The 21,802-nt window shown below is 36.1% G+C and overlaps 1 protein-coding gene and 1 pseudogene across 2 annotated transcripts in view; one reads left to right on the top strand and one right to left on the bottom strand.

Moving 5' to 3' along the window:
• The window catches only part of PIGX (phosphatidylinositol glycan anchor biosynthesis class X), a gene marked incomplete at its 5' end in the record, with an annotated part of 37,462 nt that overhangs the window by 4,994 nt on the left and 10,666 nt on the right, over nt 1-21,802 (top strand). Inside the window, 2 exons of the mRNA XM_082460978.1 lie at nt 2,017-2,080; nt 16,151-16,292. Coding sequence (XP_082317104.1) covers nt 2,017-2,080; nt 16,151-16,292 — 206 coding nt within the window. The remainder of the gene's footprint in view (nt 1-2,016; nt 2,081-16,150; nt 16,293-21,802) is intronic.
• Nucleotides 10,578-16,143, bottom strand: LOC309659210 (ras-related protein Rab-5A pseudogene; annotated as a pseudogene). The gene is made up of 2 exons (XR_014268366.1): nt 12,558-16,143; nt 10,578-12,493 (listed from the first exon to the last, which is right to left on the bottom strand). The product of XR_014268366.1 is annotated as a ras-related protein Rab-5A pseudogene (transcript).

Raw genomic sequence — 21,802 nt, 5'->3', positions numbered from 1 at the left:
GTCAGTCAGTGCAGTTCTGCTTTTGTGTTTACATATTAAGTTCCCAAATTTATTTGAAGAAAGGATTACTAGGCCAAAAAGAATTTTTAAACAACTGGACTTATATCTGAAGACTCTTCCAGCACTGGCATTTTGTGATTAAAAATGGGTCAATTTCCAGAGCCAGTTCAGGCCGCAATAACCAAATAAGGTAATATTTAAGAGGAAAAATCTTGAAGGTGCATTCAGATGCAACAAATTCACTCTGAAAATGGTACCTTTGGGGACTTCCCTGGTGGTCTGGTGGTTAAGAATCCACCTTCCAATGCAGGGGACTTGGGTTGGATCCCTGGTTAGGGAAGTAAGATCCCACAGGCCCCGGGGCAACTAATCCCCCGTGCTGCAACTACTGAGCCCGCGCACCACAACTAGAGAGAAGCCCACGTAACGCGAGGAAAGTTCCTGCATGCCGCAACGAAGGTCCCGTGTGCCACAACTAAGACCCTACGCAGCTAAATAAATAAATAAATATTAAAAAAAAGAAAGAAAGTGGTACCTTTGCCTTAAAAATCATAAATAATCTAGTATTTGCAATACTGTTTGTAAATTAGCTTTTCTACTATCCCAAGATGAATGAAATTTACTGTTCTCTAGTGTATATCCTGATAGACTTTAAGCCTATTAATTTGACCTTTTTTCTAATTAATTTATAGGCAGATATAAACCCTTACCCCCACCTCTATTAAAATTAAACATTGAAGAAATATCTGGATTTATGCAAGAGATATTCTGTAAGTTGCTTGGGAAAAGATGATATGTGCTTCTCCAAAGCAATTAAGGATTTCTTTAAATAGCTAGGAGAGTGGAAATACCTTAGGCTTTAAAAGTTGGGCAGATCTTGCTTCTAAATCAGTTACTTACCTAGTTGTGTGACCTAGACAGTAACTGTTTATAAGTCAGAGTTTCCTCCTGTGTACAAATGCCAATAATTTTGCCTGCCTGTTTAGCTAGACTGTGAAAGTTAAAATACATGTGAAAGCCCCAAGTAGAGAATCTGTCATATAGGTATTATTTAATAAATGTTGTCTTTCATACTTTTTTCCTTCCTTCCCTAGTATATTCCAAATGTTTCCATCTCCCTGTCATGTTTTTTTTTTTTTGGATCTTAGGAATATATCTAATGGACTTAGCATCATACAGTAGTGTATGGTTTTTCTGTATGTTTGTTTTAATATTCTTCCCACACACTTCCAGCTTTTGAAAATGGAGTAAAATTCCATAGCAAAGTGCCTGGGCAGAGTTAGTGGTCATTAGTAGCTGAATTTTTAACTTTATGAGACTGACACTGAGTAACAGTTTTAATGTCTGAATTCTGCATGGAGTCAGTATAGTGAGATTTCTGGTTATTCTAAGTTTATAAAGGAACCCTTTGAACCTTTCAAAAGCCTCCAGTTTTTGTTGTTTCTTTAAACTCTTTCAACGTCTCCACAAGGCATAGTGTACCATCCTCTCAGTTTTTGCTATTTGTGGATGGTAGAATATAGAAGTTGCCAGTTTGTATCTGATACTCAGTTTCAGTGAGCTAGGATTAAAATTGAGGTTTCCTGGCTCTTTGGCCATTCTGTTGTTTTTGGTGTCCTGGGATCACCTGAATAAAGTAATATAAATAGCAAACACATAGAGTGCTTGCTATGTGGTTGACCCTGTTCTAAGTGCTTCTACATATATTAAATTCTCATGACAACTAGTAGAGAGGGAAACTATCTTGCCCAAAGTCACACAGCTGTTAATAGACAGACTGGGGTTTGAAACTAGCCAATCTAACTCCAAAGTCAGGACTTTTAACCCCTATGCTATACTAGAAATAGATTTATGTGTAGCTCAAATTGCTTAAGTTTTAAAAGTTTTTGTTTTGTTTTTAGGTTGGTTAGATTTTCCAGGCAATTAAAGCCTATTCAAACAATTATTTTCTGATTATTTAAATATTCTTTCATTGAGTGCTTATTTTGTTTAAAAAAATTCTTTTCATGCTTATAGGCATAAGGGCCACTTGTTCTGAAATTATTTTGAGGCAAGAAGTTTTGAAAGATGGTTTCCACAGGTAAGTTGCCCATTGACTTATACTTACATCAAAATACTGTTTCAATGTAATTTAAAGCAAAAAATCAATAGTTGAAAAATGGATAAACTGAAAAAAAATCACGTGCCTTCTTAAAGTTATAAGTGACAGATATGTGGTTCATAGTTTGAAATAATGATTAAAATAACAGTGGAGAAGAGAAGGAGAAAACAAACATTTATTATTTACTATACATATCTATTATATATTTATATAGCCAGAAGCTATATATACAGTATTCCGTTTAATCTTCACAGTGGTTGTAAGATAGATGATACCTTTCTTGTATTTCAGATGAGGGACTAGGGCTCAGGGAATTTAAATAATTGTGTAGAGATTAGGGTGGTAGAGCTCTGATTCAAATTTATGACTATCATACTCCAAAGCCACACTCTCAAGTACTAAGATATTATACCACCCTAAATCACTATTTCTAATTTACAAGACTTGGTTCCAAAGACCAAACTATTTCCAAAATAGAAACTATCCTCAAAAATTAATATTTGCTAGTATTAAAGATATTTAAAAGACTGGTAAAATGTTGTGGAAACTGTTCCATAAGAAATTCCCAAACTTTAAAGCTTCTCAAGGTGGTCACTTTGAAGTTATTATCAGATATTTGACTTATAAATTCTGATACATATATTTTTTAAATCCCTTCATTTTATAAGTCACCTTAAACTAAAACAACTCACTCTCCTCACTCTTCAACGTTAGCCTACAGGTGAATGGCTAGGAGGTGTGGTAGAAAGAACTTGGTTTTTCTGTTTGTTTGTTTTTAATTCAGATAAATTTGGGCTCAAAATGTAGCTCTACTATTTAGTATCTGTGTGGCCTTATCAAGTTACTTAAGTCATTGCTCCCTTACTGATAAATGTGGGTAATGATAGTATTTCCTTATTAGGGTTGTGATGATTCGATCGGAGAATATGTGGAAAGCTCCTTAATGTAGTGCTTGTCACATAGCACATACCCAGGAAATGTTAGCTGTTATTAATAATGAGATGCTCACCTTGAGCAATCTGGGCAGTACAGTTTCAAAGAGGAGGTGTGACTATTAAGTATAAAACTGATTTTGGGAGCGAATTCACTTCTGAAGGGAGTTTTTGACAGAGTTCCAGACACATTTTAAGCAATATCAGGGTAATTATGCCAATTATATAGCTTCTCTCTTTAACATAATTGGAATGTATTTTCAAGAGGAATGGGAGATAACTGATTCCAATAAGGAAGAAAGAAGTAACTGAAGAGATTATCGTGACAACAAAAGTAGCTGTCCAGTTCTAAGTACCGAGGATAAAAAACAGGATATAAAACCAACAGTGAAGAGTGACAGAACCCATAAGAATAGCTTCAGAAACTAGAAATCTCAGAGTTATTTGAGACCTTCAGAAAATGCCAACAATCATTTTTTAAAAAGGCTTTTTTAGTTATGTTTAGAGCAGGTATAGTCTTGAGAGGGTAGATGAGGAAATATTAACATATCATAGAAAGTAGAATTTGTTAGCCCCTCTTATTTCTGTCTTCTTGGTCAAGAAGCATTAATCCCACTCTGGAAAGGGTCAGGTGGTTATTGGTAGTAGGAAACTGAAGTGCAGAAAATGTAAGGGAATTAATTACACAAAAGGGCCTTAACGAATATAAATGAGTTTAGAGTCTCCCCTCTCTGATGAATTATATCTCATTGCAGTAGGAGAACTTGCTTAAACCATTGCTGAACTTCTGTTTATAATCTTTGGATGATCTGGAAGTTAGTTAGTTATTGTAGTTTCTGGGCAAAATTCTAGGCCAGGTTACTAAAACGATGGTTTGTGAACACAGAATAGAAACTGTTGGTTTCTGGGGACTAGCATGAATAAGCTTTATTACAAGCTTATTTCTTTTTTTTTTTAAATTTTATTTATTTATTTATTTATTTATGCTGTGTTGGGTCTTCATTTCTGTGCAAGGGCTTTCTCTAGTTGTGGCAAGCGGGGGCCACTCTTCATCGCGGTGCGCGGGCCTCTCACTATCGCGGCCTCTCTTGTTGAGGAGCACAGGCTCCAGATGTGCAGGCTCAGCAGTTGTGGCTCACGGGCCCAGCTGCTCCGTGGCATGTGGGATCTTCCCAGACCAGGGCTCGAACCCGTGTCCCCTGCATTGGCAGGCAGGCTCTCAACCACTGTGCCACCAGGGAAGCCCAAGCTTATTTCTTTTATAGAGTTACTGGATAGGTGGATCAGAGGAATGCTATAGCTATAGTATATCTGATTTTCTGTAAGTCTTTTGATGAAATTTACGTGTTATATTTGAAAACAAGATGAAGAATGTGAACTGGAAGGTGACACAGGTGAATAACTTCATAAAGATTAACAAATACATCTGACATGTTTTGGTTAATTGGTTGAATTCATCTTGGAGGGAGGTCCTGAAGAGTCTCTGTCTTTTTAAATATATGTGTTTTTTCTGATGATAAGATATTACATGTTCACAAATACATATATAGTATCCAGAAGAAAAGAGATAATAGATATAGTCTACTTTAGAATATATTTAGAAGAATTAAAGCAAAATATATATAGAGAGATAGCTGTTCTTGATATTTTATAGAGGCAGAATGAAATAGTGGCTAACAATTTGGGCTCTAGAGTATAACTACTGGAGTTTGAATCTTAGCTCTTGGCTGAGTTACTTAGTCTCTCTGTGCTTTGCTTTCCTTTCCCTCTTTCTTTTCTTGAAAGAGGGAAAATATTTTTGTTTACTCACATGTATATACACAACTTTTGGATTTAATTGATTTTTATATTCTGTGATTAGCTTTTACATCACTAGAAATGATATTTTGGGGCAAAAATAGAATATAACAATGCCACAGAAACTATTCAGAATTCTTTCAGTGAATGCAAATTATTAGGAAAATAAACTGCTATATGTAAAATTACCTCAGACTACTTTAAAGAATAAAAGCCAAAAATATCTATAGAGATAGCTGCTCTTGATATTTAATTCTTGGAATTTCTGCTGTGTTCCTAGAGCAATGAGTTCATATAAATTTATTGATTATCTGAGAACCAGAAACTAACATCATACGTAAAGCCTGAAAACATTTCCCCATACTTTTTAAGTTGGAGATGACAATTTTTCTATGAAGAGAGTAACATGGGTATTTTACCCTAGTGCTTTGTTTTCTTACAGGTAAAATAGGAATTATAATAGTACTATTTCATAGTGTTTTTTTTTTAAATTAATTAATTTATTTTTGACTGCATTGGGTCTTCGTTGCTGCACGTGGGTTAATTTCTTTAGTTGTGGCGAGCGGGGGCTACTCTTCGTTGCGGTGCGCCGGCTTCTCATTGCAGTGGCTTCTCTTGTTGCGAAGCACAGGCCCTAGGCACGTGGGCTTCAGTAGTTGTGGCACACGGGCTCAGTAGTTGTGGCTCGCGGGCTGTAGAGTGCAGGCTTGGTAGTTGTGGCACACGGGCTTAGTTGCTCCGCGGCATGTGGGATCTTCCCCCACCAGGGATTGAACCCGTGTCCTCTGCATTGGCAGGTGGATTCTTAACCACTGCACCACCAGGAAAGCCCCCATAGTGTTTTTTTTTAATAAACTTCATTGAGTTTGACAACTATATACACCCATGTAACCAGTCAAAATATAGAACATTTTCATCATCTCCAAAAATACTCATGTGCTACTTGCAGTTATTCTCCCTCACCCATACCCACACTCAGCCAATCACTGATCTACTTCTGTTACTAGATAGATTTTCTGGAATTTTATATAAATGAAATCATACAGTATGTACTTTTTGATATCTGGCTTCTTTCACTCAGCATTATGTCAATGAGATTTAACCATGCTCTGTATGGCAGTAATTTGTTCTTTTTGTTGCAGAGTACTGAAATTTGTTTATTCATTCACATATCTATGACATTGGAATTGTTTCTAGTTTTGGGCTATGATAAATAAAGCTATAATGAGCAGTTGTGTACAAGTCTTGGCGTGGACATGTTTTCATTAATTAATATCAATAAACAGAATTGCTGGATATATGATAGATAAATGTTGAACTTTTTAAGAAACTGCCAAACTGTTTTCCAAAGTGGTTATGCTGTTTTACATTCTCATCAGTAATGTATGAGAGTTCTGTTTCTGCCACGTCCTTGCCAGCACTTGATATGGTCAGTCTTTTTAATTTTAGACTTTCTGGTGGATGTGTAGTGGTATCTCGTTGTAATTTTAATTTGTATTTCCCTGATGAGTAATGATATTGAGCATCTTTTTGTGTGCTTATTGTCCACTAGTATATCTTCCTTTGTGAAGTGTCTCAGTCTTTTTTTTTTTAATTGAAGTATAGCTGATTTGCAGTGTTGTGTTAATTTCTGCTGTACAGGAAAGTGATTCAGTTATACATACGTATACATTCTTTTTTATGTTCTTTTCCATTATGTTTATCTGAGGATATTGAATATAGTTCCCTGTGCTATACAGTAGGACCTTGTTGTTTATCCATTCTATATGTAATAGTTTGCATCTGCTGACTCCAAACTCCCAGTCCATCCCTTCCCCTTGGCAACCACAAGTCTGTTCTCTATGTCTGTGAGTCTGTTTCTGTTTTGTAGATAGGTTCATTTATGTCATATTTTAGATTCCACATATAAGTGATATCATATTGTATTTGTCTTTCTCTTTCTGACTTGTGAAGTGTCTTAGTCTTTTGTCCATTTTTAAACTGGGTTGTTTGTTATTTTAGTATTGAGTTTTAAGAATTCTAATTTTGTTGGAGTATAGTTTATCAAATTTTTTCTTTTGTGGTTCATGGTTTTTGTGTCCTGTGTAAGAAATCCTTGTCGATTCCAAGATCATGGAAATTTTCTTTTAGAAGTGTTGTACGGAGTATGACCCATTTTGAATTAGTTTTTTATATACTGTTACGTAAGGGTTGAGGTTAATTTTCCATATGGATATCCAGTTGATCCAGCATCATTTGGTGAAAGCACTATTCTTTCCTCATCAAATTACCTTGACACATTTGTTGAAAATTAATTACCTTATATGTGAGGATCTATTTGTGTACTGTATTCAGACTATGGCCCATAGGCCAAATCCTGCTCATTTTGTACCACCCTTGAGCTAAAAATGACTTTTACACTTTTAAAGGTTGTTTTAAAAAAAGGCAAAGAAAAATATTCAACAGAAACCCTATATGACTCACAAAGCCTAAACAATTTTACTGTTAGGACCTTTACGGAAAATGTTTGCCAACCCCTGATCTGTATGTCCTGTAATGTACTATTTTGATAATAGGTGTAGCTTGATGCTGCATCTTCAGATCAGGAGGTCTGAGTCCTTCACCTTTTTTTTTGAAAGTTGTTTTGGTTATTCTAGACCCTTTGCATTTTCATATAACTTTTGAAATCAACTTGTAGATTTCTTCAAAAAAGCTTCATAAAATTTTGGTTGGGATTCTGTTGAAACTCTAGATCAGTTTGTACAGAACTGATATGTTAATATTAATGAATGTTCCAATGCATGAATATAGTATTTCCACTTATTTAGCTTTTATCAGTTTATCTTAACAATATTATAACTTTCAGAGTATAGGTCTTGCATGTATTTTGTTAAATTAACCCCTAGGCATTATCTTTTTGAAATATTACTAGATTTGGTTTGCTAATTCTTTGTTAAGGATTTTCATTTCATGTTCTTGAGGGATATTGGTCTTTTTTTTTGATGTGATGCCTTATTCTGGTTTTGGTGTCAGGGCAATGCCTGCCTTGTAGAATAAATTGGGAAATATTTCCTTCTTCTCTATTTTCTGATTGCGTAGCATTGGCATTACCTCTTCCTTAGATGTTTAATAGAATTCAACAATAAAACCATCTAGGCCTGGGACGTCCCTGGTGGTCCAGCGTTTAAGACTCCATGCTCCCAATGCAGAGGGCCTGGGTTTGACCCCTGGTCTGGGAACTAGATCTCACATGCCACAACAAAGATCCTGCACGAGGCAGCGAAGATCCCACAGGCTGCGACTAAGACCCGGTGCAGCCAAATAAATTAATTAATTAATATTTTTTAAAAAACCAAAAAAACAAACATCTAGGCCTGAGGTTTTCTATGTGGGAAGACTTTAAATTGTTTTTATTACAAATTGAAGATATGGAACTATTCAGATATTTTATTTCTTGTATCAGTTTTAGTGACTTTTTTCTTTCCAGGAATTTGTCTGTTTTATTTAAGTTGTTTAATTTATTGGAATAAAATTATTCAAATATTCCCTTATTGTCCTCTTAGTATGTAGAGGTTGTGTAGTAATGTTCCCTCTTTCATTCTGGTAATTTGTGCTTTTTTCTTTCTTTCATGATCAGTCTAGAGATTTACCAATGTTATTGATCTCTGCAAAGGAAATATTTCATTGATTTTTCTTTATTATTTTTCTCTATTATATTTTCTCTATTATATTTCTCTATTATTTTTCTCATTATATTTTCTCTGTTCATTTCTATTATTCTCTCTATTATTTGTCTACTTTCTCTTTCATTAATGTCTGCGCTTTATTATCTCCTTCCTTTTTACTTTAAGTTTAATTTCCTCTTCCTTTTTAGTTGTTTAATATGGCAGTTTAGGTTATTGATTTTTAGACCTTTTCCCCCCTAATATAAGTATCTTTGCATTTAAAAGTATAAATTTCTATGCATGGATAAAGAAGATGTGGTATATATATATACAATGGAATACTATTCAGCTGTAAAAAAGAACAAAATTTTGCCATTTGCAGCAAAATGGATGGACTTGGAGGGCATTATGCTAAGTGAAATAAGTCAGACAGAGAAAGACAAATACGGTATGATATCACTTATATGTGGAATCTAAAAATACAACAAACTAATGAATGTAACAAAAAATAAGCAAACTCACACATATAGAGAACAAACTAGTGGTTACCAGTGGGGAGGGGCAACATACAGGTAGGGGAGTAAGAGGTACAAACTATTAGGTATAAAATAAGCTACAGAGGTATATTGTACAACATGGGGAGTATAGCCAGTATTTTATAATAACTATAAATGGAGTATAACCTTTAAAAATTGTGAATCACTCTATTATATACATGTATGCTATGTAATATTGTATAGCAACTATACTTCAATAAAAAACAAATAAACAAAAAAGTATAAATTTCCTTCTAAGCAGAGCTTTAGTTATATCCTACAAATTTTCTTTAATTTTATTATTTTTTTAATGATTTTTTAAATTGGAGTATGGTTGCTTTACAATATTGTGTTAGTTTATACTGTACAGCAAAGTGAATCAGCTGTACATATACATATATCCCCTCTTTTTTTGGATTTCCTTCTCATTTAGGTCACCACAGAGTATTGAGTAGAGTTCCCTGTGCTATACAGTAGATTCTCATTAGTTATCTATTTTATACATAGTATCAATAGTGTATATCTGTCAATCCCAATCTCCCAATTCATCCCCCCTCCCTTTCCCCCTTGGTATCCATAGGTATGTCCACTACATCTGTTTCTGTATTTCTGTTGTCCTACAAATTTTGACATATTTGTTTTCATTTTTTTTTTTTAAAAGATATGTTGACTATATGTGTGTGGGTCTATTTCTGGGCTCTCTATTCTGTTCCATTGATCTATTTTCTGTTCTTTCACTGGTACCACACTGTTTGGATCACTGCAGCTTTTTTAATTTTATTTTTTGGCTGTGCTGCACGGCATGCCGGATCTTAGTTCCCCAACCAGGGATCGAACCCATGCCCCCTGCAGTAGAAGTGTGGAGCCCTAACCACTGGACCACCAGGGAATTCCCCTATTTTCATTTTCATTTAGTTCAATATATTTTCTAATTTCCTTTTTTATTTCATCTTTGGTGTCAGTCCTTTAGACACAATTGTTTGATTTTAAGGTTTTAGGGGATTTTCCAGAAATCTTTTATTGATTTTTTTTCTTTTTATAATAACCATTTTATTTCAACCTGAGCACCTTAGTATATAACTAAACACTGGTGAACTGTTTTCCTTACTAATTCTGAATTACTGTAAATGTACAAGTTGTGCTAACAGTTCAACACTTGAATAGATTAAATCATCTCTGACACATGGTAGATCTCATACCTAAAACAATTAGTGCAATATACCTAACCTATCAAAATAAAATGAATTGGGAAAACAAGGCTGCATTATTGTTACTAACATATCAGAATATTTAATGTTATAAATTACAGGTATGTTGTTTATTATGGTTCTAGCCATGTAGGAACAACTGAAGCCCCTTTCTTTCTAACGGGGAGAGAAGAAAAAAATTGTTTTAGTAACTATTCATTTGCATACTTTTTTTTTAACCTCTTTATTAGAGTATAATTGCTTTACAATGGTGTGTCAGCTTCTGCTTTATAACAAAATGAATCAGTTATACATATATACATATACGTATGTCCCCATATCTCTGCCCTCTTGCATCTCCCTCCCTCCCACCCTCCCTATCCCACCCCTCTAGGTGGTCACAAAGCACTGAGCTGATCTCCCTGTGCTATGTGGCTGCTTCCCACTAGCTATCTATTTTACGTTTGGTAGTGTATATATGTCCATGCCACTCTCTCACTTTGTCCCAGCTTACCCTTCCCCCTCCCCATATCCTCAAGTCCATTCTCTAGTAGGTCTGCATCTTTATTCCTGTCTTGCCCCTAGGTTCTTCTGACCATTTTCTTTTCTTTTCTTTTTTTTTTTTTTTTTTTAGATTCCATGTATATGTGTCAGCATACGGTATTTGTTTTTCTCTTTCTGACTTAATTCACTCTGTATGACAGTCTCTAGGTCCAGCCACCTCACTACAAATAACTCAGTTTCATTCCTTTTTATGGCTGAGTAATATTCCATTGTATATATGTGCCACATCTTCTTTATCCATTCATCTGTCGATGGACACTTAGGTTGCTTCCATGTCCTGGCTATTGTAAATAGAGCATTTGCATACTTTCAAGCAACTCTTAAATATTACAGGAAAGTAATAAACATATATGTGGAAACTACCATGCATTACCCTACTTACAGCACGGCTGAAGACTAACTTTAAAATAAGTTTGGGGACTTCCCTGGTGGTCCAGTGGTAAAGAATCCGCCTTACAATGCAGGGGACATGGGTTCGATCCTTGGTCAGGGAACTAAGATCCCACATGCCATGGGGCAACTAAGCCCACATGCCGCAACTACTGAGCTCGTGCCCTGGAGCCTGCACGCCACAACTAGAGAAGAGAAAACCCACACGCCACAACTAGAGAGAAGCCCGTGGGCTGAACAAAGAGCCTGTGCGCCACAACCAAGACCCGACGCAGCCAAAAATAAATAATAAAATAAAATAAGTTTGAATGTACATGATTGTTAATGTATTGACTGTATTATGTCCAACGGGGACGAAAGCTCCTTCTTTGCCCCTAAACAACAAAACCTACATAATGACCAGCAGTGATTAAACAGAATCACAGACACCTGGTTTGTTTCCTTTTGTTGATAAGCTCACATGTTTGAAGGGAACACTGTTGATCAAGATGCACTTATCATTTTTCATAGTCCTAAAACAAGATGGGGTTACATTTGATTTTTTTAAATATATTTAATTATTTATTTATTTCGTTGTGCCGGGCCTTAGTTGCTGCAGGCGGGCTCCTTAGTTGCAGCTCAAGGGCTCCTTAGTTGCGGCACGTGGGCTTCTCAGTTGTGGCATGCGAACTTCTTAGTTGCGGCATGCATGTGGGATCTAGTTCCCTGACCAGGGATTGAACCCAGGCCCCCTGCATTGGGAGCGTGGTGTCCCATCCATTGCACCGCCAGCGAAGTCCCTACATTTGATTTTTTAAGCCCATTTAAAATATAACAGGACTAGCTATAGTTTAGATGCTACTGATGTTCATTTTTTTCCCTTGAAGATGTGGGACTGTTTTCTCTTGGATAATTTGTTAAAATGTGGAATGTACACTTTAAATATAGATACTAGGAGAAATTACTGTTAGCCTGAATACTGTAGCTAAGTATAAGTATCTTTAGAACCTCCTTCTAAATAAAGAATGTTTCTGAAGAGTTTCAAATCTTTTTCATAGAACTGTGGGTTCTGGTTAACTGTCGGTCCAGACAGTCATTTGTCTATATCTCTGGTGATGAGAAATGATTCCCCCTAACCTTCCAATGAAATAAGTGGACACACAGCTCTCATTCTCTCCTTCTATTCCTGAAACATTAGTCAGGGACACATGCATGTTATTAAAAATTAAGTTCAAAACACTTAAAATAATTCTGTATTAGAAAATTGACTCTATTATAAGTCTCTTCTTTTTGGAAGTCATATTAAACTTGTTAAACGCTCCAATTCTACTGCTAACATTTAGAAAGCAGAAGAATATTCTACCTAGTTCAAACTGTAGGCTAGTAACTACTACTGCTAACAGTTAGAAAGCAGAAGAATATTCTACCTAGTTCAAACTGTAGGCTAGTAACTACAACGCTGACCCCTCCCTGGCTGGCTGTGTGGGTTCATTAAGGCCTGCTGCTCTTCCTCTGGCAGAATTTGCTCCTGGATTCTGTAGTTCATTCTTTGGCAGCTTTTTAGCTATTACTGTGAATATTTCATTTACATTTATTGATGTTTGAGCTGATGTCTTCGTGAATAACTTGTCATCTGCATAGGACTGCGCTTCCTGGAAATCTCAGCCCTTTTATTCTAGGTTGGCCTTGTTTCCTGGTAAAGCTATGACTATGTTAGGACTCACTTGCCTCTGAAGTTCTTTAACCCAGTTTCTTGCTCTTGCAAAGGACTCCTCATTTGTGATATCATATGCAACTAATGGCTGCCTGTAGTCCTCTGTAGTACATCGGTGCTAGGCTATGACATCATTCTTGACCAGCTGTATCTCATGTCCCATATTTCACACAGCTTAAAAAGCAGCCCCAGTGGTGCTCTCTTGAAATTCATGAAAGTGGTCCTTCACAGCACGAAGCACCAGGTTTGATTTGCCAACAGCAGGCTCTCCCAGAAGTACTAGTTTGTACCAGCATACTGTATTTTATTTCCAGTGTTTGGCCCGTTGGGTCTTGTTGCTCCTTGATTAGCCATGTTTAAATTTGAAAGACGTCCCTAATTTCAGTCTCTTAGATCAGTTTCCAGGATGCGAGGTGTCAATTTTTCTCTTTCTGGAACTGAAGAAACCTGAGACCACACATGCAGGGCTGTGGGGCTGAAGCTACCTGGCAGCAGATCCCAGGCATAGCCCGAAGGACAAGAGAGAAGCTGAAGCTGTGGCTTTGGTGGAGGCCATGTCTCCTCCTCCTATTGATTTCCAATTTAATTCCATGTGGTTAGAGACCATATTCTGCATGATTTCAGTTCTTTTAAACTTCTAGAGACTTATTGCCCAGCATATAGTTTTTCTTATGCACTGAGTATGATCTGTAATTGTTAATCAGATCAACTAAATTGAAGGTTGTTCATGCCTTCTGTATCCTTACTGATTTTTTCTCTACTTGTTCTATCCATTACGGAGAGAAGGGCATCGAAATCTTTTTCTCTAATTGTGGATTTGTCTGTTTATCCTTGTAGTTCAACCAGTTTTTGCTAAGAAGTAAAATACATGAATACTTTGAAGCTCTGTTTTTAGGTGCATAAAGTACATTTAGGATTGTTATATTTTCTTGATGATTGACCCTTTTATTTTTGTGTAATGTCCTTCTTTATCCCTGACAATATTCCTTGTCCTGAAGTCCACTTTTTAAGTGTTAATATAGCCACTCCATATTTATTGTTATTAACATTTGCATATATTTTCCCATCTTTCTACTTTTATCTCTGTGTTTATATTTAACATCTCTTGTAGACAGCATATAGTTAAGTGTTACTATTTTATCCAGTTTGTCAATCTCTACATTCTAATTGGAGTGATTAGACTATTTACTTTTAATATAAATATAGATTTGGTTGGTTTGATTTAAATCTATCCATCTTGCTACTTTTTTTCTATTTGTCCCATCTAATCTTTTTTCTTTTTTCTGCCTTATTTTGGATAAATGCAATATTTTTTAATCATTCCATTTTATCTCCATTTTTGGCTTATTAACTATACCTCTCTCTTTTTAAAAAATTGTTTGCTTTAGGGTTTACAATTTTAACTTATATAGTCTACCTTCAAATAATATTATTGTATACCAGGAATAATGTATGAATCTTAGAATAGTTCACTTCTTTCTCCTCCCCTTTATGCTATTCTTGCCATACATTTATTAACTTTACATATTTTGCTTATGTTATAAACACTACCATATATTGTTGTTACTTTTGCTCTGAACAGCCAGTCATATATTTTTTACATTGTTATTTACTTAAATTGTGGTAAAATGTCCATAACATAAAATTTGCCATCTTAACCGTTTTTTTTTTTTTTTAATTTTATAGCTACTTTTATTTTTTATTTATTTATTTATTTTTGGCTGTGCTGGGTCTTCGGTTCGTGCGAGGGCTTTCTCTAGTTGTGGCAAGTGGGGGCCACTCTTCATCGCGGTGCGGGGACCGCTCTTCATCGCGGTGCGCGGGCCTTTCACTATCGCGGCCCCTCCCGTTGCGGGGCACAGGCTCCAGACGCGCAGGCTCAGTAGTTGTGGCTCACGGGCCCAGCTGCTCCGTGGCATGTGGGATCTTCCCAGACCAGGGCTCGAACCCGTGTCCCCTGCATTAGCAGGCAGATCCTCAACCACTGCGCCACCAGGGAAGCCCTTAACCGTTTTTAATTGTACACTTCAGTGGCATTAAGGACATTCACATTGTTGTGTTACCGTCACCACTATCCATCCATAAATCTCTTCATGTTGCAAAACTGAAACTCTGTGCCTCTTAACAATAACTCCCCATTCTTCCTTTCCCCCTGCCCCAGGCAACCACCATTCGATTTCTATCTCTATGGGAATCTCTGCTGAACCCTTTGGTCTCTACCTTCGGTTGGTTGGAATGCAGTGTCTCCCCACCCTGTGCGAAATTTCAGAATTTCTCATCTTTCGCTTCCCTTGTAATTCTTTGTCTAGTCTTGTGGAGTTACATCTTACTCACGCTTATTTTAGTATTCAACAAAAACTCAAGAGGACTCCATTTCAGACTTCTAGAACTCTTTCTACGAAGTTCCTTCCTTTCTGGAACAGCACTGTGACTTCTAGCTACTTAAGCCTCCCTTATCTTCTGTCTCTGTTTTCTCACTTAAGCAAAACCACCGTGCTTTGGATCTTCTTCCCTGCACTTGGTCCAGAATGGGCCTCCAGACAGAATGCGGGGACAATTATACATTCAGGTTTATAATCTATTTCAAATTAATATTTGTAGTATGGTATGAGGTAGAGGTCAAGATTCAGTTTTTTCTATATAGATACACAGTTGTTACAGTACCATTTGCTGAAAAGACAATCTTTTTTTTTTTTTTAAATTTATTTATTTATTTATTTATTTATGGCTGTGTTGGGTCTTCGTTTCTGTGCTAGGGCTTTCTCTAGTTGTGGCAAGCGGGGGCCACTCTTCATCGCGGTGCGCGGGCCTCTCACTATCGCGGCCTCTCTTGTTGCAGAGCACAGGCTCCAGACGCGCAGGCTCAGTAATAGTGGCTTATGGGCCCAGTTGCTCCGCGGCATGTGGGATCTTCCCAGACCAGGGCTCGAACCCGTGTCCCCTGCATTGGCAGGCAGATTCTCAACCACTGCGCCACCAGGGAAGCCCTGAAAAGACAATCTTATCCCCATCAAATTATATTGGCACTTTTATTTTAAAAAGTGTGTGTCTGTTTCTGGACTCCATCCCTTTCCATTGATCTTTGTCTGTTTTCACACTAATACTATATTATGGCTTATGACATGAATTTATGAAAGATCTAATGAGTGGTTCTGATGTGATATAAATATTTCATTTGACTTGATATAATCTTGTTTTGAAAAACTAATTTGAAATATAGTATTTCTACTAACTTGAATATAACGTTATACTAGCTCATTTAAAAAATGAATGTAGATATTTCCTTTAAACATACTTGTCTTACAGAGACCTGTTAATAAAAGTGAAATTTGGAGAGAGCATTGAGGACTTACAGACCTGCCGACTCTTAATTAAACAGTACATCCCGACAGGACTTTTTGTGGATCCGTATGAGTTGTCTTCATTACGAGAGAGAAACATAACAGAGGTACAAGTGTTAGAGGGGTTTTTTTGAGAGAGAAATTATTGTAGGGGTGCTATAATTTGGATTAAGGCTAAATAGGTAAGACAACATTGTAGTACTTTTGTATTGATTTTTTAAAAGTGTATAAAGTAACCTTTTAAAGATAGGACGGGAGTATTCTTTAAAAAGTGAGTGATACCTGTCATACTTGTCAGTAATAAGCCAACTAAACTGATGTTATTAAAGCTTCTCTTTGAGAAGATTAATGGTTAATAAATACTGCTTCAACAACAACTTTGTTAAATTGACATATACCCCAACACCTGTATAATTTGGGTATGGGAGGAAACGAAACAAATATTTATTGGATATCTGTATGACAAATATCTTCTTTTTTTTTTAAAGGAAGCAAGGTAAAATTAAGCATCATAAGAAAGATTATGTCCCACACCCTTTACATAGATTAATCTTATAACAACCTTGGAAAGATTGCATTTTATAGATAAGGAAACAGGCACAGAGAGGCCAAATAACTTATCCAGGATCACATAGGCAAATGGAAAAGCCAAGAAATGAATCCAGGATTGTCTAATTGCAAAGTTGTCGTTCTTTTGGGAAATAAATCTTACTCCTTAGCTAAGGGTTTTGCTAACTTTGATAAGAATCACCCATGCAGGTTATTGTCTGCCTGGGAAAGTTTAATTCAGCAGTTCATATTGGACCCCCAAATCTGTTAATGACTCAAGTGATTCCTATTAAGAAATTTTGGGGAACACTGTCTTAGTTAATAGGATTATAATCTATATATGAATTTTTAAAAGGCAAAATGGATACGCTTGGAGTCATTTATGATGGCGGTTTATTTCTAATTGTGGTTTAGGCCAATTTCTTCACCTGTTTTATTAAGTTTGTTTTTGAGTAGGTAATTACATTTTCATGATTCAAAATTCAGGGGGTGTAAAAATGTATACATGATAAGCTTCCACCTATTTTTTAACCCCCAGTCACCATTTCTTCCTGTGTTCCGGAAATACTGTGTTTTTGGAATCATAAGTTTCACTCAGTCAAAATGTGTTCGGACTTCTGCCTTGGCCAAGTTGGAGAACAGGGACCAGATTTACTTTCCCACTTAAACAACCAAGAAATAGACAAAATATATGAAATAATGGAAAAAATAATTGAATATCAGGCAGTGAAGGCAGTGATATCTTAGAGGTGGGAAATAAATAAGGTTAGCCCTTCAGTTGTCCTAGCTTTTTGCATGAAAGTTTTCAGGCTGTAGTACAGGGAGGGTGAACCCGAGCAGAGCCTGGTGAACTTCTTGAGTTGAGGAGATAAAGGTAAGATTTGGGAAAGACCAAAGTCACTAGAATTCACTAGACAGTGTACCAGAGAGGAGAGAACTGCAAAGAGACAAACTGCAGAGATCCATAGAGGCTCCCCTCAAGTACGTAGTTGAGTATTAATTAATGCATGCATGTGAGGAAACTGCTTGATGCTGGGAAAAGAACCATATGAAAAAATTAGAGGTAACAGTGTCTCACACCGGCTCAGTTGTAGTGCCTGTTCCCAACAACCAGACTAGGAAAATCCTCGTAATTCACTGGGCATTGGATAGATTAAACAGAAGAACTTTTACTCAGTAGTGGGGAATACTAAGCCCTAGACTGCACATTGCTTCAGTCCTGCTTAACAAATTTCAAAACGAAGACCTTCCAAAAATCAAACTGTTGCAAGTAAATTTACTGCATTCCAAACAAAGCTCAAGAATATTTATAGGAATGCAGAAATATCTAGCACCCAAAAAGATCAAAATGTCTTGACTCTAATAAAAAGTTTGCAGGGATGCAAGGATGTGGGAAAATATGACCTGTAATGAGATAAATGAATCAGTCAAAACTGATGCAGAACTGACCCAGATATTAGAATTAACAGACAGGCCAAGAAAATAGTTATTGTAACTGTATTCCATATGTTCAAAAAGGTAAGTAGAGAAATGGAAGATATATGAAAGGACAGTTGACCTTTTAAAGATTAAGACTACAAAGTGTGAGATGGAAAATATTCTGGATGAAATTAATGGCAGATCAATGCAGAAGAAAAGATTAATGAACTTGAAATCATAGCAATAGAAACTACCAAAAATACAAAAGAGATAAAAAAAGAAATGTAAAAAGTGAGTAGAGCATTAGTGAGTTATGGGACAACTTCAAGTGGCCCCCACCATAAGTGAAACTGGGCTGCTTCCAAGAGATGTCTGCACCCCTGCACTCATTGCAGCACTGATTACAATAGCCAGGGTATGGAAACAACCTAGGCGTCCATCAGTGGATGAACAGACAAAGAAATGTCAGACAGAGAGATAGATATGAAAATGAGAGCTATATATAAATGTGTATATACATGTGTGTGTATGTGTGTATATATATGTGTATATACACATAAATATGTATACACACACACAGACACACAGTGGAATGCTATTCAGCCATAAAAAAGAAAGTCCTGCCATTTGCAACAAGACACATGAACTGTGAGGGCATTATGCTAGGTAAAATAAGTCAGAGGAAGACAAATATTGTATGATCTCACTTATATGTGGAATCTAAGAAAAACTGAACTCAGAAACAGAGAGTAGATTGTTGGTTGCCAGGGGTGAGAATGTGGGAAAAATGGGTAGTCAAAGAGTACAAACTTCCAGTTATAAGATGAGTAAGTTGTGAAAATCTAATGTACAGCATGGTGACTATAGTTAACGATACTGTATTGTATACTTGAAACTTGCTAAGAGAGTATACTTTAAAAGTACTCACCTCACACACACACACACACATAAAGGTAATTATGTGAGGTGATGGATGTGTTAACTAATCTTATTATGGTAATCATTTTGTAATATATACATATATCAGATCTTCATGTTGTACACCTTAAACCTACACAATGTTGTATGTCAATTATATCTCAATAAAGCGGGGGGGAGGTGTAATGGGAGTCCACAAGGAGAGAGGAAAGAGATGGAGTGGAAAAAATATTTGGAGAAATAATGACTGAGGGACTTCCCTGGTGGTCCAGTGGTTAAGAATCCTCCTTCCAATGCAGGGGATGCGGGTTCAATCCCTGATTCGGGAACTAAGATCCCACAGGCCACGGGACAACTAAGCCCGTGCACCATAACTGGTGAGCCTGCGTGCCTCAACTAGAGAGCCCGTGTGCCACTAACTATAGAGCCCACGCTCTCTAGAGCCCACATGCCACAACTAAAGAACCCATGCACTCTGGAACCCATGCGCCGCAACTAGAGAGAAGCCTGCGTGCTGCAATGAAGAGCCTGTGTGCCATAACGAAAGATCCTACATGCCACAGTGAAGATCCGGTGTGTCGCAACTAAGACCCAACGCAGCCAGAAAAAAAGAAATAATGGCTAAGAAATTTTCAAATTTGATGAAAACTATAAACCCACATATCTACGATGCTCAAGTACAAGAAATATGAAGGAAACTACACCAAGGTACATGATAATCAAATTGTTTAAAACAATGATAATGAGAAAATCTTAAAAGCATCAAGATGAAAAAAACACATGTAAAATACAGAGGACCAAAGATAAGAATAACAGCAGATTTCTTGCCAAAAATAATGCAAACAAGAAAATGGAGTAGCATCATCTTTATTGAAAGAAAAAACCTGTGAATTTAGAATTCTGTAGCCAGTGAAAATACCTTTCAAGGTGAAGGTGAAATAAAGACTTTTTCAGAGGTACAGGCTGAAAGAATTCATTACCATCAGACCTCCAATACAAGAAATGTTAGAAGAGGTCCTTCAGGCAGAAGGAAAATGATACCAAATGAAATCTATATGTACACCAAGGAAAGACTAGCACTTGAAATGATAACTACATGGGTAAATATGACTTTTTTCTCTTATTATTTAAATTTTTCCAAGATAATTGACAAAAAATAATAACAATGTAGTGTAGCCATTCTTAACCATGTCTAAGAATAAAATGTATGATAGCACTATCACAAAAGTTGGGAAGTGAAAAATGAAATACACTTTTGTAAGGTTGTTTTACTAAATGTAAGGTAGTTTAATATCACTTGAAGGTAGACTCTGCTACATTAAAGATGTTTACTATAAACCCTAAAGTAACCGTAAAAATAACAAAATAAAAAGTTGTAGTTAATATGCCAGCAAAGCGGATTAAATGGAACTATAAAAAATATTGAGTCACTCGGAAAGAAGGCAGAGAAAGAAGATAAAGGGAACAAAAAATAGACGTAAGATATAGAGAACAAGATGAATTGAACTTAACCATATCAATAATCATATTAAGTGTAAATGTCTAAATATCTCCATTGAAAGGCAGAGATTTTCAGATTGGATAAGAAAGCAAGACCCAACTGTACGTTGCATACAATAAATGAACTTTAAATTTTAAAACAAAAGATAGAACATGCTCACACTGATCAAAAGAAAGCTGCTATATTAATATTAGGCAAAGGGATTTCAGAGCCAAGACTATCACCAGTGCTAAGGAGGGTCATTTTGATAAAGGGATCAACTAATCAGAAGGAATAATAATAATCCTAAACATTTATGCCACTAATAACAGAGATTCAAAATGCACAAAGAAAAACTGGTAGAACTGTAAGGTGAAATAGACGAATCCACAGTTATAGTTGGAGACTTCGGTACCCTTCTCTCAATAATTGACATAATAAGTAGACAGAAAGTTGATAAGGATATGGAAGATTTGAACAAAACTATCAACCAACTTCACCTAATTAGCATTCATGGAACACTCCACCTGACAACAATAGAATACACGTTCTTTTTTAGGTGTACATGGAATATTTACCAAGATAGATCACTTTAGGCCATAAAACAAGCCTCAATAAATTTAGAAGAATTCAAGATGTCCAAAGAATATTCTCTGATTACAAAGGAATTAAATTATAAAGAACAGAAAGATCTCTAGAAAACCCTCAAACATTTGGGAACTAATTAGCATACTTCTAAGTAATCCATGGTCAAAGGAGAAATCAAAAGGGAAATAAAGAATTTTGAACTGAATGGAAATGAAAACACAAAATATCAGAACTAATGGGGTACTGCTAAAGCTGTGTTTAGGGGGAAATTTGTAGCACTAAAATGCCTATTTTAGAAAGAAGAGAGGTCTCAGTCAGTGTTTTCAGCTAAGCCTCCTTAATCTATGAAAAGAAGAGCACATGAAACCAAAGTAGAAGAATGTAAATAGTGAAGGTCATAGCAGAAATTAATGAACTAGAAAACAGAAACACAATAGGGAAAGCCAGTGAAACCAAAAACTTGTTCTTTAAGAGGGATAAAATTGATAGACCCTTAGCCAGACTGATTATAAAAAAAATAAGTACTGTTAGAATTAACATCCCTGTGTCAGAAAAGTATTGTACATTTCATTTTTATAGTTTTACATTTTTACATTATACAAGTTATTCAAAGATACCAATTACTGTGTCTTAACTGGGGAGTGTTTTGGGTTGTTTTGAAAG

This window comes from Balaenoptera physalus (assembly GCF_965194825.1).
Source record: "Balaenoptera physalus genome assembly, chromosome: 4".
In the NCBI taxonomy this organism is placed as follows: domain Eukaryota; kingdom Metazoa; phylum Chordata; class Mammalia; order Artiodactyla; family Balaenopteridae; genus Balaenoptera; species Balaenoptera physalus.
Note: the sequence above shows the minus strand (reverse complement) of the source record. Positions and strands in the feature narration are given on the sequence as shown.